The 25020-nt window shown below is 50.1% G+C and overlaps 1 protein-coding gene across 1 annotated transcript in view; it reads right to left on the bottom strand.

Annotated features, from left to right (window-relative positions):
- Positions 1-4508: 4508 nt before the first annotated feature.
- The window catches only part of CTCFL (CCCTC-binding factor like), a 29198-nt gene continuing 8686 nt past the window's right edge, over positions 4509-25020 (bottom strand). The window contains exons 5-10 of the mRNA XM_053890113.1: positions 24763-24883; positions 23232-23381; positions 20893-21053; positions 18117-18299; positions 9748-9871; positions 4509-5043 (exon numbers count right to left, since the gene is read on the bottom strand). Coding sequence (XP_053746088.1) covers positions 4889-5043; positions 9748-9871; positions 18117-18299; positions 20893-21053; positions 23232-23381; positions 24763-24883 — 894 coding nt within the window. The 3' untranslated portion in view covers positions 4509-4888. The remainder of the gene's footprint in view (positions 5044-9747; positions 9872-18116; positions 18300-20892; positions 21054-23231; positions 23382-24762; positions 24884-25020) is intronic.

The following is a 25020-nucleotide window of genomic DNA, read 5'->3' as shown; positions in this document are numbered from 1 at the left end:
GCCTCTGCGCTGACAGCTCGGAGCCTGGAGCCTGTTTCGGATTCTGTGTCTCCCTCTCTCTCTCTGCCCTTCCCCCACTCATGCTCTGTCAAAAATAAACATTAAAAAAAAAATTAAAAAAAAATCTGTTTTGTTTGATACACTCAATTAAAAATCAACAGCCATCAAAAGATAGGGAAACGTGGAAACAGCCAAGGATTTCAGCCGAGGGTCCTAAGGCTTTCACTGGACATGTTTAATAGCCCGGCCCCTCAAGGATGGATTTGTCCTAAAGAATACATTCGCAGGGGCTGCTCAGTGAGGTTCTCAGTGGTTATCGAAATGTGTCAGTGTTTCTAGCGGAAAGAACATCTGGAAAAGAATTTCTCGCCATTTTCAAAAGGTAGGAACTTTATAACACAAACTGCTTCTATTTCATCAGGACTGACCCCTCCCTCCCCAACTCTTTCAGTGACCGACCTCGAACAATAGAGGCATCTGTCAGGCCTTCGGTTTGTTGAAAAAGCATCCTTCATACCGTAGAGCTGTTGTCAATGTTGCAACCTAAACACCCTTCCCCGCAAACGGAGACGTTAAATTGTGCAAGTGGTGTACATTCCAGGGTGGTTTCCTGCTGGATCTCACAACCATTTTATTTTATTTTTATTTTTTAAAGTTTATTTACTTATTAAGAGAGAGAGAGAGAGCGCGCATGCACGCACAAGTGGGGGAGGGGCAGAAAGAGAGAGAGGGAGACAGAGGATACGAAGCAGGCTCCAGGCTCCGAGCTGTCAGCACAGAGCCCGATGTGGGGCTCGAACCCACGGACTGTGAGATCGTGACCTGAGCCGAAGTCGGAGGCTTAACCCACTGAGCCACCCAGGTGCCCCCAAAACCATTTTAAAAGCATTCGAAAATGCAGAGCCGAGGAAAGTGTCCTCACACGAAGGTTTTGCAAAGGCCCCTCTCTTAGCAACGTCAAGTGCAGGAATCCTCCTGCTTCTCTTGAAGGCAGAGCACTTTTTCTTCATTCTTCGGTGCAGTACAAAACCCAGCAAACTAATCTCCAGGACTTTGTTGTACCTGGAGAGTCTAATCAGTCTCCGGCAGCTCAAGGAGCCTGTCCCGATGCTGGAAAAGAAAGCCATGCCTGCCCTCTTGTGGGGACTATTGTCCTTGCTCCCGTCACAGAGACCCAATCATGCACTTGAGGAGCTCATGAGTTTCTCCTTTTATCCGGGTGTCTTGGTGGGAGTCTGGGCACATAACTGAACCAAAGCCGAGCATCTGAGTTTAATTCCACGTAATATCTCATCCACGTGTGATGCATGCAACATACTGCAAATTACCTACAAAAGACGGCTGAAGAGTTGTTGGTGGGGCTTAGATACATACTGGTCTTGTACTTTCAAACATGTTTCTTGTGTTTTTTTTTTTTAACTTTTTTACAAAAATGTTTTTAATTTTTTTTTCATTTTTTTATTTTTGAGAGAGAGACAGAGTGTGAGTGGGGGATGGGCAGAGAGAGAGGGACACACAGAATCCGAAGCCGACTCCAGGCTCTGGGCTGTCAGCAAGAACCCGATGTGGGGCTTGAACTCACGGACTGTGAGATCCTGACCTGAGCCGAGGCTGGTCGTCCAACCGACTGAGCCACCCAGGTGCCCCTCTTGTGCTCTTTTTATTTTTTTATTATTTATTTTTATTTTTTTAACGTTTATTTATTTTTGAGACAGAGAGAGACAGAGCATGAACGGGGGAGGGTCAGAGAGAGGGAGACACAGAATCTGAAACAGGCTCCAGGCTCTGAGCTGTCAGCACAGAGCCCGACGCCGGGCTCGAACTCACGGACCGCGAGATTGTGACCTGAGCCGAAGTCAGCCGCTTAACTGACTGAGTCACCCAGGCGCCCCTCTTGTGCTCTTTTTAAAGCAAAAACATTTAATTGTAGTAAAATACATAAGAAGACATTTACTCTCTTAACCGTTTTTTAGAAGCATTTATTTATTTATTTTGAGAGAGAGGGCACGCGTGGGAGGGGCGGGGTGGGGGGCAGGGAGAGAGAGAGAATCCCAAGCAGGCTCCACACCGGCAGCGCAGAGCCCGACGCGGGGCTCGAACCCACGAACCGGGAGATCAAGACCTGAGCCGAAATCAAGAGTCGGATGCTTAACCGACTGAGCCGCCCAGGCACCCTAAGTGTACACAGCGGGCCAAGAAGGCGGGACAGCATGGAAGTTTTTTTGCGTCTCTCATCCTTGAAATGCAGCCAGATCAACACCAAACCCTCCTGCACACCATTTTTAAGCGTACAGCTCAGTAGTGTGAGAACGTTCACGCTGTGGTGCAACCAACCTCCAGAGCTCTGATTATCGTCTTGCAAAAGTGAAACCCTATCCCACTAAACACTAACTCCCCATTCCCTACCCCCAACCCCTGGTCGCCACCGTTCCGCTTTCTGTCTCTATGAACTGGGCGACTTTCAGTCCCACACACAAGGGTATTTGCTCGTGCCTGGCTGACCTCACCGAGCATAGTAGCCTCGAGGTTCGTCTGTGTTGTAGCTTGTGTTAGAATTTCCTTCCTTTTTAAGGCAGAATGATATTCCACCGTATGGATAGATCACATTTTATTGATCCATTCATCCACTGATGGACATTTAGCTTGTTTCCACCTTTGGGCTATTGTGAATGACGGCGCTGCGAACGTGGGCATACAAATATCTCTTTGAGACCCAGCTTTCAATTCTTTGCGGGTATAAAACCAAGGTACTGGCTCATAGGGTGATTCTAGTTTTTTTAATGTTTATTTATTTTTATTCTGAGAGAGGTGTGATGCATGCGATATCCTGCAAATTACCTACAAAGGACGGCTGAAGAGTCGTTGGTGGGGTTTAGCTACGTATCGGTCTTGTACTTTCAAACACGTTTCTTGTGTTCTTCTTAAAGAACAAAAAACTTAATTGTAGTAAAATACAGACAATAAGAATTCACTCTCGTAACCATTTTTTCACCACTTATTTTGAGAGAGAGAGCGTGCATGGGAAGGGCAGAGAGAGAGGCGGGGAGAGAGAGAATCCCGAGCAGCCTCCACGCTCTTAGCGCAGAGCCTGAGACGGGGCTTGATCCCGTGGACCCGTGAGATCGCGACCTGAGCCAAAACCAAGAGCCGGACGCTCAACCGACCGAGCCCCCCGGGCGCCCCCGCGAATTCTATTTTTCATTTGTTGAGGAACCTCCACGCTATTTTCCATAGTGGCTACAGCAGTTTACGTTCCCACCAAACAGCGCCCAAGGTTCCGGCTTCTCCACATCCACGTTTTTAAGAACCGCCATTCACGTAAAACAAAGAGAGCCATCTTGAGTCATTTCATTTTATTGAGTTATGCAAAACATCTTGAAACAACAGAGAGGAAGGAAGTGTTACAAGAGGTCAAATAGTCACAATGACGGCATGCAAGAGACCATAGGGTTCAAGTCTTACTATGCGAACTCAACTATTGTGCTGCCATGAAAAGAATGCCCTTCCCGCCGGAAAGTGCTTCTACGTTCCCGGGATACCGGGCTCTGGGCTTCGGAGAGCAGACCAGCATCTTAAGAATTTGGATTCAGGTCACCGACGGGAGGCATTGCTTCCACAACGTACCCATGTATCAAATCATCATGATGTACATTTTTAGTATCTCCCAATTTTATCTGTCCATTCTATCTCAATCAAGCCAAGACACTGGAATTTGGGACCCGTATCAATGATGTTAAACTAAGGGGGGAAGTTCAGAGCAAAAGCAGCTGCTGAGCTAAGAAGAAAAGTATGAAAAATATATCACTATGAAGGTGGGTATTAGTTACTTTTAGGTACTAACGAGGCATTTCGCTTAATGCTTGGCGTTGGGAAAAGCCTCGTCAACTGGCGAAAGAGAAACGCTCCCCCGCCCGTCACGGGGCCTCACAGAGTATAAATTCTTTACAGGTACACATTTCATCACGTTTTCTTCTCTCTCTGCTAATTACTTAAAAAGTATAAACGAAGTAGTTTCAGCGAAACAAAAGAGAGACGAACTGACATGCTGGGCAGTGACAGTGAATGTCCAAAGGGAAAATTTCACACCCGCCAAAAAACATAATTTAGGAAGAATACAAGCTCTAAAACTGCACCTTGCTCGGTCACCAAACTAAAATAATTAGGCATCACTCTCTAATCCAGAGGTTGCCATTTTCCACTCGGTTATTTTTAAAACATTAAGATCTCTCTTGTGGAATTGAGAACGAATTGAAGGTATTATGGTGCCTTTGAATTTTATGGAAAATTCATTTGTATTTTAAAAAACGATATCAAACGAGTTGTTTAGGTTTAAAAACTCATGTTAGGACTATAACGGTGAGGGGAGCCTGGGTGGCTCAGTCAGTTAAGCGTCCGACTTCAGCCCAGGTCATGATCTTACGGTTCGTGGGTTCGAGCTCTGTAGCTTTGGATTCTGTGTCTCCCTCTCTCTCTCTCGCTCTCAAAAATTAATTAAAACTTAAAAAAAAGAAATGTAATGGTGAAAGTACCCAGCTTTGGCTGTTTGCTGAAGCACGAAATAGTCTAAGTGCTGCAAATACAGTTAACTATTACGGCCCCAAATCACGGCCCCTTCATTGCAGGCCACCTCGGCAGGACCAAGCGAATGAATTCATCGGTTCGAGGTTTTATCCTCCAATTCAAGATTTGGGCCTTTTATAAAACACTTGCAGTGCTTTTTGTGTTTAAGTATCCAGTCCAAAAAAACAGGCAAATAATTCTGGGCACTAACCTCACACTTGGGAAAAACCGAGACCGTCCATCGTCATGAGCTTGTTTCAAAGAACGTGCCGCAAAATTCGAACTTGTCGGAGAACGGACTGCTCCGAACGCGCACTGGGAAGCTCTGTCACTTGTCCATCATTTGGAGGATCATTTCACAGCTCATGTCTTCGTCCAGGCCCTTGTTTCCGACCGCGACGCCTCCGTAACAGACTGGAACCGTCTCTCCCGGGTACTGCTTCACGCTCACAGCAGAGACCTCCTTAGTGGCATCTTTTGGGGCTGGGGGGGGCGGGGGGGAGGCAGAGTTTTGGCAAATTTAAAATAAAGTCCAAAAAATCAGTGCATCTACATTTTGGAAACAGTCCTTTGATTTGTAAGATAGCAGCAAACGTTTTAGAAAATGATTCTTTCCATTTATAAGACAGAACACGTAATCTGATGGGACCTATGGGTGTGAAGTCAGGGGTTTCTGAACCTCAGCCCTCTATGCTTTTAGGGCTGGACCAATTCTCCACTGGGGGCCTGTCCTGTGCGTTGTGGTGTTTGGGGGCACACCTGGCCTCTACCCTCTGGAGGCCAGAAGAACGCTCCTCCTCACTTGGGACAACCGGACACGTTTCCGGGCACTGCCATACGTCTGCTGGGAAGCAGAAGAGGCCCCGCTGACAGCCACTGCTGTAGGTTGAGGGCAGATCCTACAGACCCAGATGGTGGCTGAGCCCCTCACCTGTCTCGCCTCAGTGCCCGTGGAACGACACCACCGAAAGGAAGACAGCCAGCAGCTCTCAGGGCACTCGTCCTTACTGCCAGGGAACTCAGGCAGAGTCGGCTGGGTGCACCCTGTGAGCCGCGCCCAGATCCACAACCAGCCCGCCCACCCTCCCGCGGCTTATAGCCAGCCCAACCCTGGGCGCTTAAAAATAGAAATCGCTGTAAATCCGAGGATTTTCATCCCTCTCCCTATTTCCCAAATTACTTCCCAAGAACACCCACGGAGCGGCAAAGAGCCCACGCCTACCGAAGCTTTACCTCCTGTCGGTTCAAGGTCATTTGAAGATGTGTTTGCTTGTGGTTTTTTTGGGGGTGGGGTGGGGAGTGTGGGGAGAGCAAGAAGACGGAGTTCTTACAAACACAAAGGAACTGCCACTTGCAAAGACCTACCCTGAACAGCCAGGTGGCCGACAGCTGACCCACCGGCCCAGCGGAGTAGACGCCAGACCGTTATCTGGATAATACAGGTGTGAAACCTTTGATGTGCAAACAAAGTCGTAGTTTTTGCTAACATTCAGCTGGGTTACTTGTTTCAATTCACGCTTTGCTGGGGGTCCAACAGCTGACCATCCACAATATGAGGGGCGCCTGGGGGGCTCCATTGGTTAAGCCTCCGACTTTGGCTCAGGTCCTGATCTCACGGCTCGTGAGTTCGAGCCCCGCGTCGGGCTCTGTGCTGATGGCTCGGAGCCTGGAACCTGCTTCGGATTCTGGGTCTCCCTCTCTCTCTGCCCCTCCCCCTGCTCGTGCTCTCTTTCTCTCTCTCAAAAATAAACATTAAAAAAAAGTACGAAAAATGTTTTCATACGCGCCACGCGTCAAAGTAAACCCGGGAGGGCCTTCCTGTTTCCGTCCTTCTGGAAGGTGAGTGTGCCAGGCAGGCAGCATTCCCAGGTGCCCCTGGTGCCCAGGTGACCTGCTCCAACTGGTGTTCCTGTTCAAACACCAGCCCGAGCCCCAGCGGGAGGGGGCAGAGATGTGGACCCGCTTTTCACCCCTGTGACTTCACTCTTCGTTTATTTCCCGGCCAGTGTCCAGGAGGCTCGGGGTCAGCGCTGGCAGGGGCAGTCACCCAACCACGGGGGTCTGTGGCCAGCACGGAGGCTGTGACGCTCTAACTCTGCCCCACTGCAAACGGGTCACGGACCACGGGCGACATTTTCAAAAACCTTTAGTCCGTCCCCAATCATTTGATCTTCTAGGGAAGGCTTATTCGGATGAAATTTGGTCAAAGGGTTTTTAAGGACTTGGTTTACTAGATAATGAAAAGAAAATACTGCATTTAGGTATGAAGCGGGAGCCAGTGGGTGCCTAATTAACCGGGAAGTCATACATGTGTATGGACGCTTTAGGGTCTGTCCCAGTGGGAGCAAGGATCCCAGCAGCCTGGCCTCTGCATCTCTATACGGTGGTTGGAAGATCTGAGCTGGGTTTCACCTACTTGTCTTGTCCAGTAAAGGGCTGTGCTCATTTTTCGATCGTAAGTGGGAATGAATGAACCCTGCTCACGCCAGGCCTGGTGTGGACCCGAGGGCTAGACCCACCTTGGAGGGGAGCTCAGTCCAGGTGGGAGCGGGCACTAAAGAAGCAGATAAATGTGATGCTGAGCACCAGGTGGGGGTGTGCAAAGCAGAGGCCCGGGCCCGGGGTGTACGTGAGGCGGGACGACCTGGTCAAGGGTCAGAGCTGAGATCTTGGGGGTCCGTGGACGAGTTACCAGGAATGCCGGGCAAAGGAGAGGGTGAGTCTGGCCTGGCTGGGGTGGGGGGACCTGTATGGCTGGCAGCCTGGGAGGGCGGGGAGCGGCTGCCCACACCCAAGGCCCCGTCTTCAGAGCGCTGGTGCACAGAGAAGGGGTTCAGGTGGTGGGCAGTGAGGCCGGGGGACAGGTGCTGAGACGGGGTCCCGGACCTGGGGAGACAGGTGGACCCGGTCCACGGCAGCGGGGGAGGCGGCTGCCTGCGTGCCCTGGCTTCCAACACTAGCGTGGATCAGGGCTGCAGGAGAGAACGAGGCTGAGGGTGGGGGTGGGGGCAGCGGTGGGGTGTCAAGACTTCAGTTTTAGACGAACTGGGTTTGAGACAGCAGAGGGGAGACGCTCACGAGGCAGCGGGACATTCGCTCCCAGCCTCCGGAGGCTACGTGGGGGCTGCAGTCCCAGACCACCAGTGACCTGCCACGGGAGAGGGTGAGAGTCATGTATGCAGGTGCGGACGTGATACGGAGGTGGACCGAAGGCGAGAAAAACCGTGGGGAGGAGAAGAGGAGAAGGCGAGGTGGCTGGAGAAGCCAGAGAAAATTCCAGAAGGATGGATGCCTGTTGAGCAAGCAAGAGGGGAGAGGGTCAAGAGGGGGACCAGTCGGTGGCCCTATGGCTGCAGCAGGGAGAGGCCAGCGGGACGTGGTCACAGGGAGCCCCTGGTGACCCCAGTGGTGTGCTGGGGCCGGAGCCAGATGGAGGGACCCGGGAGGGGCGGGGGCGAGTCCGTGGTGAATGTGATGGGAGTTCTGTGGACCAGGAGGGGTGGGCGTCGTGCGGGGGTTCGTTTCTCCTTAGGCCTCTCGCGTGTGTTCCAGGCTGGCAGGCAGGCAGGAGGAGCTTCTCCAGCAGGAGAGGGAGGGGAAGTGTGGAGTCGGGAGCGGGGACAGGGTCACCGTGGGGCCTCACACCTGGGACAGGAGGGGCGGTGGCGCTCCTCGGGGAAACCACGGAAGGTGGTATTCATGACACCGTCAGTTTTATATCCGTGCTGTGACGGTCACTTCCCTTCTGGGTCACCCCCCAAGCACCGCGGGCTGACCTGCCCCTGCTGCTGGAGAAGCCGGGGGCTGGTGGAGGAAGGCTGGAGCTCCGGCCCCCGGTAGGAAGACTCAGGAACACTGAGGAAGGCCTGAGCAGGCTGTAGAGCCCAGGTCAGGAGAACTCCAGCCCGGCTGTCCACGTTCCAAGCACGATGCGTAACTGTTTAGTACAAGTATATCTCAAACAGCGCATGGGATATACTCACGCTAAACACGTATTCACCGTTTACCCGAAATTCAAATTCGGCCGGGCCATTCCCTTATTGTACCAGGTGACTCTGAGGTAGGGAAAGGGCTGACTGCCATCCGCGGGAACATTCGCTGCTCGAGGATTGGGGCTGGGATCAAAATATAGGGGATTTTAGAAGAAGGAGGCCACGCAAACATTTTCCGTTTGTTTTTGCGGGAAGGTCGTGTGGTCTCAGTCTAGGATCTCTCCAGTTCTAGGATCCTCATGAAAGGAATAGAGGACGTAAACGGAACGCCTGCACAGAGAGCTAGGTCTGTCCCCTCGTGGAGCAGAACATCTTAGAGGGCAGGCTGGACTCAGGCCCATTTTGCTCTAACCTGGGAACCCACGTCGGCTCCCGGAGGCCAGACGATAAAGACCGTGATGCCCAGAGTGACCCCCCAAAAGAGATACGTCCACATCCTAACCCCTGAAAGCTGTGAATGTAACCTTATGTCTTTGAAGATACGATGAAGTTAAGGGTCTCAAGAACAGATCATCCTGGCTTTCAGACAGGCTCTACATCCGGTGACAAGTGTCCTTAGAAAGACGACGAGAGACAGAAGAGGGAGGAAAGCCGTGCAAAGACACAGGCAGAGACTGGAGGGATGTGGCCATGGGCCGAGAGACCCCGGGAGCCACCAGAAGCTGGGAGAGGCAGGAGGGCATCGCTCCAGAACCTTCAGGAGGAAGACAACCTTTTCCCACACCTTGAGTTGGGACTTCTGGGCCCCAGAGCTAGGAGACAGTGAGCCTGTGATGCTCTGAGACACTCAGCGCGTGGCCATTTGCTGTAGCAGCCCCAGGACACCCACATGGCGCCCCAGAAGTTCCGCCAGGCAGAGGTGACAGGCCACCGGCTTCCGGAGGAGGGCGGCCTTCAGCCTCGCTAGACTGTCTGCCAGGAACCCCGGTGACGAGAGCCGTGGATGCCTCCTGGGGCTCTCTGCACCTGCACGAGTAATCGCTTCCACTTTGCCAATGACCCAGAGGGGGCAAACTGAAGTTCAACACCTGCCCGAGGTGGCAGGGAGCGGCAACAGGGCTGGGCCCAGGACCCTTCGGGGACAGGCACTTAGGGCTTCTGGGTGAATCCCCTGCACGGGACCACTCAGCACCTGGGAAGCGATAACAAGGAGATCATTCTCAAATTAAAACCCAGTTTGTTTAAAATGAGTTACCGTCTTCCTTTCCTGCCTCTTTCGGGACAGCCAGCTTTCTCCTCTTCACTCTTCTCACTTTGCCCGAGGTGGACGGCTTTCCCTGGCCTGCGTCACACTTCGCGGAATGTCTCTGCATATTATTCTGTCGGCGAGATGATACAGAGCACATGGGAGTCAGCATCACCGACGGAATGTCATTTCAAATTCCACGGTTAGAGACCCGGGTACGGAAAAATGGGGCAACATGTACCTGGTATATTCTTGCACAATAAAAGGTGGCTTTTAGGGGCCCCTGGGCGGCTCAGTCAGTTGAGCGTCCGACTTCGTCTCAGGTCAGGATCTCACAGTTCCTGAGTTCGAGCCCCGCGTCGGGCTCTGTGCTGACAGCTCCGAGCCTGGAGCCCGCTTCGGAGTCTGCGTCTCCCTCTCTCTCTGCCCCTCCCCTGCTCACACTCTCTCTCTCTCTCAAAAATAAATAAGCATTAGAAAATTTTTTTTTAAATAAAATAAAAGGGGACCCCTCTGTTGTGTTTAGGTCTAGCCAAATTTTTTTTTATCATAGAGGCCAATGAGAAGGCAAAATCTGTTCTTCTAGAATGTGTCCCCTGTCCAAAGTGAGGTTTGATGTGGAGCCAGAAATTCAATAGATTGTCAATTTTCAGAAAATATGTAACATTCCACGTATATTTTACTGGCCTGCCAGCTCCTCTCCTGATCTACCATGCATGGGGTTATTTTTTTTAATGTTTGTTTATTTTGAAAGAGGAGGGAGGGAGTGCCCAAGCAGGGGAGGAGCAGAGAGGGAGAGAGAGAGAGAGAATCCCAATGTGTGCTCTGAGCACACAGCCTGACTTGGGGTTCGATCTCACAAACTGCGAGGTCACGACCTGAGCCGAAATCGAGAGTCGAACACTTAACCGACGGAGTCACATGGTCACTTGCCCCCACAAGGGGTAACTGAATGTGTATATAACACTCAGAACTAAAAGGGAAGTCAGAGATTTCTCGGTCAAGACTATTCACCAATGTATTCTTACATGCGAACACTCAGGATGGTTTAAATAAGCTAGAAATTTTTCATTTGCAAAGTTCATATGCTAAAGTAAGAGACTGCTGATGTGCCATTCAATTTGCTGATTATATAAAACCTCCCCCCTAATTTCCACTGCAGCTTCAGTGGGTGCCCTACTGGACCGTCCTGGTTTATGGGCAGAAGGGGAAGGATTCACGTGTAAGGAGAAGGGGGATGTTACAGGTCATTTAAACTGGTTCCATTGCGGATGGGAAAACAATGACCCAAGGGTTCAATCCAGCTGGCCAACTGGATTTTGTAAAGCAAGTTTTCTGGAAGACTGCCGTGTCTATTCATTCATTAATCGTCTGTCTATAGCTGTTTTGGGGGCTCCAACAGACTTGAGCAGTTGGGCCAGAAAATGGTCTGCGAATCTGAAAATATTACTCCCGGCTCCATACAGAAGAACGCTGTCCAGTCCCTGGGTTTATATGATGACTGTGCACAAACTAAGCCTTCGGGGGCCACAGATTCGAGACTATGACGACAACAATGGCCCCTTCCCCAGCCAAGCACACACATACACGTGCACACACATATAGGTACACACACACACCATCTTCCTCCAAATTCACGAGGCTCCTGGCTAACGACTCCGGGCGTCGGTTTTGGATTAATAAGCAAAAACACGTCTAGCCTTTTAACAGTAAATGGGCTAAGATTTTAAGTAGACCGATATGACATTTAGATCAGTTGCGACTCAGAGGGCAGAGCGATAGGACAGACATGGGTCAGAGGAATGTTTCTCAAGAGAGGAGGGAGCGAGCATTCGGAATCCAGGGCACGGGTCCTTTACTGGGGAGGCAGGGGGCCTTGCCCTATGGCATTCAGGCACGGAGATACACTTGACTGTTGCGTGTTAAAGAATGGAAGTTTGCGAGTGATTTACTTTCTAGAAATTAAATTGGATTCAAATATCCCGAGGGGCACTTATTTACTTTTAAAGACTTCGTATTTTAAAGCAGATTTAGGTTCATGGCGCGTCTGGGAGGGAGGTCAGAGATTTCCCTTATACCCCTGCCCCCACCGGCACAGCCTCCCCCCCATTATCAGCACCCCCACCAGAACCGGGGGTACATTTGTTACAACCGATGAACTTCCTTGGACACGTCATAATCGCCCAAAGTCCACGGTTTACACGAGGGTTCCTTCTTGGTGTTGTTCATTCTGTGCATTTGGACAAACGTACAATGGCAAGTACCTACTGTTCTGGTATCACACAGGTTGGTTTCACTGCCCTAAAAAACCCTCCGTGCTCCATCTGTTCATCCCTGCTCCCCAACCCCTGGAAACCACGATCTTTTTACGGTCTCCACAGTTGTGCTTTTTCCAGAACGTCGCATCATTGTAATCATAGCGCATACCCTTTCCAGACTGGCTTCGTTCACTTAGTGATACGCGCTTAAGGTTCCTCCCTGTCTTCATGGCTGCATGGCTTGATGGCTCATTTCTTCTCAGCCCTGGATAACACTCCATCGTCTGGATGGACCACAGTTCACGTATCCATCACCTACCGGAAGGCGTCTTGGCTGCTTCCGACTTTTGCCAGTTAGGAATAAGGCTGCTACGAACACCCATGTGTGGGTTTTTGCGTGGATTTACGTTTTCTACTCCTTCGGGTGAACAGGAGTGTGAGTGCTGGACCGTATGGTAAGACTACGTTTGGTTTTGTAAGAAACCATCAAACTCTTCCCAAGAGGCCGTGCCACGTCGCATTCCCACCAGCAACGAATGAGAGCTTGTGGTGTTCACATCCTCGCCGACATCTGGGGTCGTCAGGGTTCCTGATTTGGGCCATTTTGATAGGTACGTGGTGGGGTCTCGTTCTAACTACATTTCCCTGATGACGTACGACGCAGAGCATGTTTTCACGGGCTTATCTGCCACCGGTGCGTCTTCTCGGGTGAGGGGTCTGTATGTAACAACGTCCTCGGCCCGTTTGTTAACCGGGGTCTGTTTCCTTAGGATTTTAAGTTTTAAGAGCTCTTTGTGTATTCTGGACGACAGTCCTTCATCAGAGGTGACTTTGGCATATATCTTCTCCCTGTCTGTGGCGTGTCTTCTCCAATCAGAAATTGTTCAGTTTATTTTATTTTTAATTTTTTTAACTTTTTTTATTACTGAGAGACAGAGAGAGACAGAGCATGAGTGGAGCAGAGAGAGGAGGAGACACAGGATCCGAAGTAGGCTCCAGGTTCCGAGCTGTCAGCACAGAGCCCGACGCGGGGCTCGAACTCACAAACCGCGAGATCATGACCCAAGGCGAACTCGGACGCCCAACCGACTGAGCCACCCAGGTGCCCCAGAAATTGTTCATTTTAGTGAAGGCCAGCTCATCCATGATTTCTGTCATGGAGGGTGCCTTTGGTATTGTCTGTGAAAAGTCGCCACCACATCCAGGGTCATCTAGATTTTCTCTTATGTTACCCTCAGGAGTTTTATAGTCTTGCATTTTACATTTAGGTCTGTGACCCATTTTTTTAAATGTTTATTTATTTTGAGGTGGGGGAGAGACAGAATCCCAAGCGGGCTCCATGGTGACGGTACAGAGCACGACACAGGGCTCGAACTCACAAACCGTGAGATCATGACTTGAGCTGAAGCCAAGAATCAGATGCTTAACTGACTGAGCCGCCCTGGCGCCCTGGTCTGTAACCATTTTGAATTAATTTTTGCGAAAGGCATAAGGTCTCGGTCTAGGTTTGGTTTTTTTTTTTTTTTTTTTTTTCCCATGTGGATTCAAGTTCCTCTAGTACGTTGGCTGAAAAGGTGGTATTTTCTCCATCGCATCACCTTTGCTCCTTTGTCAGAGATCGGCAGACTGTGTTCACGGGGTCTGTCTGGGCTCTCTGCTCCATCCATGTGTCTGTTCTTTCACTAACACACCCTGCTGTGATTACTCTAGCTTTATTATTATTATTTTTTATTTTTTTAACGTTGTTCATCTTTGAGAGATAGAGACAGAGCATGAGCAGGGAAGGGGCAGAGAGAGGGAGACACAGAATGCAAAGCAGGCTCCAGGCTCGGAGCTGTCAGTACAGAGCCCGATGCGGGGCTCGAACTCACGAACCACGAGATCATGACCTGAGCCGAAGTTGGATGCTCAACCGACTGAGCCACCCAGGTGCCCCATTACTCTAGCTTTATAGCGAGTCTTGAAGGCGGGCAGAGTCCTTCAACTTCGTTCTCTAGCTTCAATATCATGTTGGCTGTTCTGGGTTTTCTGCCTCTCCACCTCAGCTCTAAAATCGTCATCATTACTGATAAAATAATGTGCTGAGATCCGGATAGGAATTGTATTGAATCTATAGATCAAGTTATGAAGAAATGACATCTTGACATTATTGTTTTCTTATCCATGAACATGGACTACTTCTCCCTTTATTCAGATTTTCCTCGATTTCATTCATCAGAGCGCTTTTCATTTCCCTTAGAGCATTTCTTCTTGGTTCTTTCGTGGGATTTCCATCTCTGCTCACGTTGTTCGTCTGTTCTTGCAAACTGTCTACTTTTTCTGTCCTCGCCCCCAGCATGTTAATCAGGGTTGTTTTAAATTCCTGGTCTGACAATGCTAACATCCCTGCCGTGCCTGGTTTGGCTGTTCTGTCTCTCCAAATTGTGATTTTTGCCTTTCGGTATGCCTTGTAACATTTTCCTGATATCTGGACGTGATGTCCCGGGTGGAAGGAACTGCCTTAAATTGCGCTTCAGTAGTGTGGGGGTGAGGCAGGTGTCTGTAGCCTGTGACAGGGTCTCAGTATTTCAGGGAGCCATGCCTCTGGGCTGTGACCCTCACAAGTGTTTCTCAGTTTTATTCTCCACCTCAGGTGGGACAGGATGGCTCTTGGGGCTGGAGTTGGGGGTTTCCCTTCCGCCAGGTCTGTTAGGCTCTGATGATACCCCAGCAGGTTAGACTGCAGTTAACTGGTTTCCCTGGAGGGAGACCTTGTGAAGGAGAACAGAGTGGTCTGGGGTATTTCGGAACGGTTGCTCCCCGCTCCCCTGCTGGAAGGAAGCAGAAGGGGATTCCTTTTCAGACATTCAGTGTGGGAACCTGGTCGAACTCGTGGTGGTAAAATGCACAGCGTCGCGGGGGCCTCTAGGACTGGATCTGTAGCTTTTAATCTCCTACGCATCCACCTGAGTCCCCAGAGCAAGTCCCCAGTCACCGTTCCAGTTCCCCGCCACGCCCCGCCCCTGCCCCCGGTGCTGGTTCCCGTGGAGGCTGCTGCTGGGGAGTCTCTGGTCTGTGTTCACCCGTCTCCAACCCTGAGGCAGAGATTTGTCCTGTGCCCTCCCCTCCCCTGCAGATCCCGGAAGAGTTGATTTTTCAAACTATTCGGGTTTTTACTTCTTGGGACAAAGCGGCAACTTCCAAGTGGAACCATCAATGGGAAATTTTTATTTTTTAAACATCTTTCCTGAGATACAATTCATATATCAATTCATCCATTTGAATTGTGTAACGCAGAGGAGCCTGGGTGGCTCAGTCGGTTGAGCGTTCAACTCTTGGGTTTGGCTCGGGTCATGACCTCACGGTTCACGGGACTGAGCCCCATGTCGGGCTCTGCGCTGACAGCACGGAGCCTGCTTGGGACTCTCTCTCTCTCTCTCTCTCTGCCCCTCCCCTGCTCATGCGTGCTCTCTTTCTCAAAATATAGAAACAAAACTTAAAAAATAATAAATGGTATAGTTCAGTTTTTAGTTTATTCTTAGAGTTGTAAAGCCATCCCCACAATCAATTTTAGAACATTTCAAAAAGAAACCCTGTACTCTCAGGAGTCACTCTCTGTGCTCCCCACCCCCCGAGATCTCTGGCCACCACTCAGCTACTTTCTGTCTCCATGAATTTGCCTATTCTGGACATTTCATAGACATGGAATCCTCTAATACGTGATCTTCTGGGTCTGGCTTTTTTCAAGGCTCACCCATGTTGCAGCACGATATATCTGTACATCACTCCTTTTAATGGCTGAGGAATATTCCATCGTGTGGTTATAAAACATTTTATCTGTTCACCACTTGATGTCCATTCGGGTAGTTTCCGCTTTCGGGGGCTGCCATGAATATTTGTGTACGAGTTTTTGTGCGGTCCTGTGTTTTCAGTTCTTTTGAGTATATGCCTTGGGTGAAGTATGTTTTAACTGTTTGGAACACTGCCAGACTACCTTCCAAGGTGGCTTCGCCATTTTCTTTTCTTAACATTTATTTCTTTTTGACAGAGAGAGACAGAGAGACAGAGAGACAGAGCATGAGTGGGGGAGGGGCAGAGCAAGAGAGGGACACAGAATCCGAAGCAGGCTCCAGGCTCCGAGCGGTCACCACGGAGCCCGACACGGGGCTCGAACTCACGGACCGCGAGATCGTGACCTGAGCCGAAGTCGGACGCTCCACCGACTGAGGCCCCCAGGGGCCCCAACGGCCTCACCTACTTCAAATCCCACCAGCAACGGAGGAGGGCTGCAATTCTTACCATATTTCAAGCTTTTTTTGTTATTATTATATTTGTTACGGTGATCAGTGATCAGCTATCACAATTTGCCGAAAGCTCTGGTGGTTAGCATTTGTTAGCAGTCAAGTATTTTTAAATTACAATATATGCTTTTTTTAAGGCACGTTGTTATTGGACACTTAATGGACTACAGCACAGCATAATCGTAGCTTTCGTATGCCCCGGAAAACCAAACCGTTCTTTTGACTCACTTTATTGTGACGTTTGCTTTACTGCAATATCTCAATATCTCAATCTGCAGTATCTCCGAGGGATGTCTGTATTCTAGATCCAACTCCCCGTGCCCTCTCTTGAATGCAAGAAAAGCTTTCAAGACTTCTGACTGTTTGCTCTGAGGAATTCTATGAGGCCGACTCAACCCCTTCTCTGTTTTCTTATTCTTCCCACCAAAAGGTAGGATCTTTCCAATGTTGACTCTTGACAATGCTAAGTCTGTATGAATGCTGTTTTCGGACTATTGTCACAACTCGTATTTGAAATTTTGAACTACGAGTATTAACACTCTGGAATTACCCCACTACACTACCCAGAAAAACACAAAGAGAAAAGATATAAAGCTTTCCCCATAAAAACAGTCAACTTCAGATAATTCAGAACTTTTATGAAGGGAGCCTGGAGCATATACACTGTCTAGAGATCTGGCTCATCATCTGTGGTATTTTTTTCAACGTCCACGAATTCTCTGACACTCTTTCTTTCAAAGGGAACTTCATCCCCCACCTCTCGGGTGTGGGCTGGACCTAGTGATTTGCTTCTTTTTTAAAGTTTTTAATGTTTATTTCTTTATTTTGAGAGAAAGAGAGAGATTGAGAGCGTGCACAAGCTGGGGAGGGGCAGAAAAGAGAGAGACAGAGAAAATCCCAACCAGACTCCACACCGTCAGCGCAGAGCCCGCTGCGGGGCTCGAACTCCTGAACCGCAAACCACGAGATCGTGACCTGAGCCAGTCGGTCGCTCAACCGATTGAGACAGCAGGGCACCCCTAGTGATCCGTCTCTTATGAACAGAGGTAATGGGTCACTTTAAAAAGTAGGTGACAAGAGTCACAGTGGCCTCCCCCTTGCTCTCTCTCGCTTACTCTGGGTCATGAGACCCCTTGAGCAGCCCAACGGAATGGTCCACGTGGTGAGGAACTGAAGACCCTTGCCCACAGCCACGGGAGGGCGCCATCTTGGGAGTGGACCTCCTGATGACATCCTGACCGTAACCTCCTGAGAGACGATGAAGCAGACCCACCCAGCCGAGCCCCTCCCAAATTCCTGACCCACTGAAAGTGTGAGGAAATAAATGTTGTTTTAAGCCACTAAGTTTCGAAACGATTTGTCATATGGCTACAGATCACTAACACAGCACCTAAAGAGAATAACGTCGAAGAGTAAACGCATTTCTTAGCAGAGTACCAACAATACTATTTGAAGAACATCTCTGAGACATTTCGAAAATTGCATTCTCTCTGGGAAACAGCCTAAATCTAATTCACAGGAACAATGTTAAAATGTTACATTTAAGAGCAGTGGTTCTTGCGGACTCCAGGGAGTATGAGAATTCTCTAAAACCATTTGCAAGGTTTTGTTTGTAGAGCCATCTTTTTTCATGGAAAGGGGAGACCACACTTTCATACGATTTGCAAGAGCTTTGTGACTCCAAAAAAACGAATAACCACTTCCCCAAGGCCAGGCAGATGCCGTCTTAAGCCCTGGCAAGTTTCTATAATTGGGTTTAAACTCCCTGAGTGTGTCAGAGCCTGTGAAACAGAGGAATCTTTGCAAGAAGTAAGGTTTACTGTGAGTTAAGTGAGCTTACCCAGCGGGAGAAGCTTTTGCTACACTTGGGGCATTGGTAAACAGTCGGGATGAAGTCTGCATCATGGTATTTCCTGAAGTGCACATTTAGAAGTTGCTTCTGTCGGAAACATTTATTGCACGAGACGCAGGTAAATGGTTTCTCTCCGGTGTGGGTACGTATGTGAACGGTCATATGGCGTTCCTAGGAGAGAAGGGGAGGGAAATGAGAGGTTTAATATTTACAGGGATTTTGTTTTTAGTCCTTGACGTTATTTCTTATACACCTTTTTCCCTCCCTAAGGATGAACGCGTGATTACGAAAAATGATGGCACACACAATGTCAATGCGGTTAGTGATGCGGGCAGCACGGTCCGGCTATCTAGGAGACAAACTTGTCCACCATCAGGCCACTGATGAGGGCCTCGCGGGTCCCACAGCCCCTCAGGGAATGTGGTAGAACATTCCTTCGGGAGGGAAATGATAATCATTTGTCCCTCCAAGAGGCCTCATGGACTAGCAGCCCTTCTTCTAGAACTATCTGCAATGACCCGAGTTTACAAAGGGCAGAAGGAACCTGCAAGCTTAAAATCTAACATCAGAGTTTCAATCCCATGGCTATTTGGTGTTGGAAGTACATTACGCCTCTTAACTTCCTGATAAATATTAGGACAAACCTTAATATCCATTTAAAAGCATAAAGCTGATAATAACTGCTCTTAGCAAAGAAATAATTAGGAATTTTAACTAAGATTGACACAAGTAAATAACCTGGAGAAGCCGGGGCACCTGGATGGCTCAGTCGGTTAAGCATCTGACTCTTGGTTTCCGCTCAGGTCATGATGACACCGTTCGTGAGTTCAAGCCCCGTGTCAGGCTCTGCACTTAGTGTGGAGCCTGCTTGGGATTCTCTCTCTCCCTCTCTCTCTGCCCCTCCCCTGTTCTCTCTCTTTCTCTCTCTCTCTCTCAAATAAATAAGCTTTAAAAAATTTTGGAGAAGCATGACAAAAATATGTATAAAGTCAAGTGAAAGTACCCATTTTATTTGTTTTATTTAAAATGCTATGACCATGCAGAGGAAACACACACCCACTTCTATGTTACTGTTCATAACCAAACTATATTTCTACAAGGTTTTCTCTTGGGGGTGCTCTCTTCCCACCCGTCTTGCCTCCACCCCCCTTCCAGGACAGTGTGGCCCTGGTGGGACCTTGACTTTCAACATGGGACTGAGCGCTGCTGTCCTGGGAGGGAGGGTGAGAGGAAAGACGTGTGGGGAAGAGGGTCCATTACATGAAAATCCATTGATCTTATACTTTGAGTGAATTTTCTATCTATGTGTGATTTTCTAAAATAACAGACTGGTCATTTGGAAAAGTATCAGTTTACCGAGTTATGGAGGGCTTCTAAACGTTGTCACACTTCACTCCACTACATAAAAAAATGCTTTCTTAAAATCACTCCCATCTCATTAGAGAAGTCTTCAAGTGTCAGAAAGCTTGTCAAGCTCATGGTGGTGGATGTACAGATTTCTAATTGTAGTTTCCTCCTGACAGATGAGGTTGTATCTCTGGCAACCACATTCTCCTTGAAGTGATGGACTCACTTCATTTACTTTTTTTTTTTTTAATGTTTATTTATTTTTGACAGAGAGAGAGAGAGAGAGAGAGAGAGAGCGTGTGCGTGCATGAGCGGGGAGGGGCAGAGAGAGAGGGAGACAACAGAATCCGAAGCAGGCTCCAGGCTCCGAGCTGTCAGCACAGAGCCTGACGTGGGGCTCGAACTCACAGACCGTGAGATCATGACCTGAGCCGAAGTCGGACGCTCCACCAACTGAGCCACCCAGGCGCCCCTCACTTCATTTACTTTCAAGAAAAAGGCACTGCATGTTGCCAAATGTCCAATGACTGAAGCAGGAGAGTTTGCCTATCCTTTGTTCTCCCAAGTGAAAACAGCAGTTCACGAAAAAAGTGGCTAGTTGGGCTGGCAACTCACACAATGCCACAGGTGATTCCCTGCAGACAGGTGCTGTGCTTTGGAAGACAGCACAGGGGCTCTGTTATTCAAAGATGAGTAACTAGGGGCACCTGGGTGGCTCAGTCAGTTAAGCATCCAACTTCGGCTCAGGTCATGATCTCAGGTTCATGAGTTCGAGCCCCGTGTTGGGCTCTGTGCTGACAGCTGGGAGCCTGGAGCCTGCTTTGGATTCTGTGTCTCCCTCTCTCTCTGCCCCCACCCACTCACACTCTCTCTCTCTCCCTCAAAAATAAATAAACATCAAAAAAAGAAAAAAAAAGATGAGTATCCTGGGTCAAGCCTGAATGAAGTTGAGAACTGTTACTCTCTATCAAGGACATTCTTAAGTAAAACCACCCTTCACTTTTGCGGCTGTGCATGAAGGTGAAGAACACAGCAGACGCCAGACCAGCCTGGGGTGACTGCTCTGCTTGTTCTCAGTCACCTCTGCTGCTGTGGCGCCTTCACGGCCGATGTCAACACGGTGAAAAGGGCAAATAATGTATCGGCGTGAATCAGTCATCTAATGACAAGAACTTTGATCTTACGGCCCCGACTGGCCGCAGGGACCTCCAGGGGCCTGTAAACCACACTTTGACGAAGTGCTGCTTTCAAGTATTGGCTCACGGCTGCTTTCGGGTTATTCTGAACCGTCTCTTTCACCAAAGCATGATCTTTTTTTTTTTTTCACGATTTTCCAAGCGATGGGGAACCCCAACCCTCCCTCCCTCCATACGCCACTGCCTCCCACCGCCTCCCCAAACTGGCTGAAACCGAGTACCTGCTTGCAGGCATAAGAGCAGTATTGACACTTGAACCTTTTCTCGTTTTTATGGGTTTTCTGGTGCTGAACGAGGGCATAGCGTTCGTGGAAGACCGCGGTACAGTAACGGCACTTCATTTCCATGGCTTTGTAGGTATGCAGGTTGCGCAAATGGACACCTAGAACAGTCACAGAACGTCACACGGCAGAACGGTGTTCGGTCAGCTACTCTCCCCTCCCCTCTGAGTCAGGGCTTCTAGACCTCAGCGCTATGGAGCTGGTTTCTTCCTGGTGGGGTGGGCGGGGCGGGGGGGGGAGGGCGGGCGTGTCCTGGGCACTGAGAATATTTAGATTCCAGTAAGATTCCTTTCCTCCCCAGCTGTGACAACCAAAATGCCTCCAGATACTGCCAAGTGTCTCTCAGGGAACGAAGTCATTCCCTGCTGGGTGCTGTGCAGCACTGCTCAGAAGGAACCACAGGCTGCCAAGCCCAGGAATTACTCTTTTGACGTGGATTTCAATGTCACTTAAGGCACGGCACGTCCCACCTATTGTGTTCATTTAACAAAGCGCCTTGAGAACCTTATCAGCGAGGCGTGGGCAGGTTTTTAGGATAACCTTACGGTGGTTTTACATGACAAAGACACGACCTCTGGATTTTAACTGAAAAACAAAAAAAAAAAAAGTCCAAGTGTCGTGTTAAGAGTCAATGCCCTGTTTTTTCCTCTGTCCTAACGCATGCAGGACTCGCGGTAAGGTCTGATTGGACACGCTCTGGAATAATTTCTGCTGAATGGAGTCTGAAGCACGGTGGTTTGTGATCCTTTGTGTAAGAGGCCAAGCAAAAAGGGACAGCTGGTCGGGGTACATCCTAGTCGTGCTGTCTCAGGCATGTAAGAGTCTGATTTCTCCCACGGCGGCAGGAAGGGAGACTTCACTCGCTCACAAAGCATCTTACAGAGGGGTACATGGGGAGGGCCACCTGCTGAAAGGAGATGTAACCTACATCACCCCGTCGAGCTGTCAGAGACTTGTTTCCTTTCTCGGCAATAGGCTTGTGACACTCGTGCCCTACAAAGTTCCACTGGGCTGTGTTTTGTGGCATGCCGGTAACCCCAGTAACGTTGACAGAATGTTCTAGATTTTTAAAAGTTAAAGCTTCATGGGGCACCTGGGTGGCTCAGTCGGTTGAGCGTCCGACTTCAGCTCAGGTCATGATCTCGCGGTTCGTGGGTTCAAGCCCCGCATCGGGCTCTGTGCTGACAGCTCAGAGCCTGGAACCTGCTTCGGATTCTGTCTCTCTCTCTCTCTCTCTCTCTGTCCCCCCCGTGCTTTCTCTATCTCAAAAATTAATAAAATGTAAAAACTTCAAAGAAAAATTTTAAAGCTTCATTACACACCCTCACCCTTTCAGAAATGTTTTCCAAATGATGCACCTCGTCTCCAGGGTTTTCTCCGGGCAAACCGGCGACTTGTACGTCTGCTAACATGTTTTGAGCATCACAGCGTTACGTACTTTGGAAAGAGAAGTAAGTTCACGGAAAATGGGAAGCCCAGGGACCCCGAGACAAAGCAGGGATGCTCATTCGCTGACGGCTGTGCCCACCACGACCCCACTGCTGAATACGCCTGGTTTTCCCTGCGGGCAGGGTAAAACCCCGAGTCCTAACCCTGGCATTCGGAGTCACTCATGGCGGGTTCTGTTCTTGCTCTGTGGTGTTTTGTGCCACGAAGGGGACGTAACCATGTCACAATAAAGGATTTCAGGCCCTGGCTGGCCTCCTTTGCTGAAGGGAGTTCCTTAAGGGGAGGACTGGTTTTGGTCCTCACTTTTGCCACTTAGGCCGCCAGAACTTTAGAGGATACAGCAAGAGCCTAAGAAAAGTCTGCGGAGCGTCACTGGTGGGGACATTAACAGAGTCAGAACCTATAACGAGTCAGAACCTATAACGAGTCCCTGCACCTCCGGACTCGGGGGACTTGGGGACAGATCACTCTATGTCTCTAGGCTCCTTCATCATCTGCTTCATCTGTAGAAGGAGGCCTAGGGTGGGATGAAACAAGACCTGTGACAGTGCTGCAGGACCTGAAATACCTGTGACTGTCATCGGGTGTACCTGCAACGGAACGGGCCCTCGGCCAGCGCTCCGAGCCGAGCCATGAAACCGCACCTCTTCAGTCTCGCCACTAGATGGCGCCACAGGACCGCTGGGGGAAAAAAACTCCCTCTTCCGGAGTAGGTCCTGCAGCCCAGCTGCCTCCCTGTAACCAGGCCCAGGGCTCCAGGGTCCAGGACGCGCCTCCAAGGAGCCCGCAAATACCGTAGTTAAAGGAAGCTCATTAAGCCAGACACTCACGCAGGTCGCTCTTCCTTGCGATGACGGTGGCACAGTGTGGACACTGGTACTTGGGGACATTCTTGCTGTGCTTCTGCAGAACGTGTATTTTCATGGTGCCGCTCTGCGTGAAGCGTGTGTGGCACACGTGGCATTCATAGGGCTTCTCACCTGTGACACGGATGACAAAAGTGACCCTCTGCACGGCGGCTTCGCCCAGCAGGCCCTGAACCTCCCCAAAGGTCTTGGGAGCCGAAAGCTTTTCTGCTGTCCCCGGGGCTCCTTTCTCCACCCTTCCCTCAACCGTTCAGCCCCACAGTTTGTGCCGGGTTCCTAAATCAAGCCCGGACAGACAGCGTTGGGTCGAGTAGGGCTGTGTGGACAGTGGCCCAGACGGGCGGCTCTCCTAACATCTGGCGGCTGACTCGTCACTTAGCTATCCGGTTCCTGCCGTGGCATCAAGAACCGAGATGTCCACGGAAACGTATTCTTCGTACCAAAAAGACAAACAAACAAGCAAACAGACAAAAAAAAACCCCACAAAGCGAGTACTAGAAATACCACACAATCCACGAATGCCACTTCTGGGGACTTACGCGAAGAAAAGGAAAACAGTAATTCACAAAGACACGTGCCCCCCTACGCTTACTGCAGCATTATTTACAAACACCGAGATACGGAAGCAGCCCCAGGGTCCGACAGACGGATGGCTACAGAAGATGTGGTAAATACACAACGGAGTATCGTTCAGCCGCAAAACAAGAATGAAATCTTGCCATTTCCAACAACATGGACGGACTTAGGGGGCATCGGCCTCCGTGAAAGAGGCAGATGGAGAACGACAAATACCTATGTTGTCACTTATATGTGGGATCTTTGGAACAAAACAGACAGAAACAGACTCATAAATACAGAGAACTGGTAGTTTCCGTAGGACGGGGCGGGGGGGGGGTAGCAGCCGGGGGACGGGCCAACAGGTGAAGGGCATTATGAGGCACGAAGGTGAAGGGCATTACGAAGCACGAAACCAGCACACTTTACGTTTTGCCTTAAAACTGAAGGGTCCCCGGGGCGCCTCGGGTGGCTCAGACGGTTAAGCGTCCGACTTCGGCTCAGGTCACGATACCGCGGTCCGCGCGTTCAAGCCCCATGTCGGGCTCGGTGCTGACAGCTCGGAGCCTGGAACCTGCTGCCGATTCTGTGTCTCCCTCTCTCTCTGCCCCTCCCCTGCTTACTCTCTCACTCTCCATCTCTCCCTCAAAATAAAATGAACTTTAAAAAAAACCCTGAAGGGTCAGTTAAGCATGTGACTTTGAGCTCCCCGACAAACCTCGCCAGCAGGCACTGGACGGCGTCCTACTTGGCCCCTCGGGGTCCCAGCACGGTACTCACGTGGCCTCCCTCCGCGCCAAACAGGCGCAGACGTGCGGATCCAGATCCCCGTGTGGGAAAAGCACAAAGAAATTCACTCTGCCGCCCGAGCTCTGACTGGGTGGCAGGGAGACAGGGCACCGGCCGAGCCTCCTGGGCCGCCCGCGGGGCCCGTCCTCACCTGAGTGTGTCCTCATGTGTCGCTTCAGCTTGTAGGTGTCTTTGCTGGCGTAGCTGCACAGGCTGCACTGGAAGGGACGCTCCCCCGTGTGCGAGCGGGTGTGTCGCTTTAGCTTGCTCGCCTGGCGAACAGAGGAAAGGCCGCTGGTGCCCCCGAAACCTCTGGGCGGTGGCTCAGTTGGCCAAGCGTTTGACTGCGGCTCAGCCCACGATCTCGCGGGTTCATGGGTTCGAGCCCCACGTCAGGCTCTGTGCGGAT

The sequence above is a fragment of the Panthera pardus genome, unplaced genomic scaffold (genome assembly GCF_024362965.1).
Source record: "Panthera pardus isolate Hobbes unplaced genomic scaffold, ASM2436296v1 HiC_scaffold_25, whole genome shotgun sequence".
In the NCBI taxonomy this organism is placed as follows: domain Eukaryota; kingdom Metazoa; phylum Chordata; class Mammalia; order Carnivora; family Felidae; genus Panthera; species Panthera pardus.
Note: the sequence above shows the minus strand (reverse complement) of the source record. Positions and strands in the feature narration are given on the sequence as shown.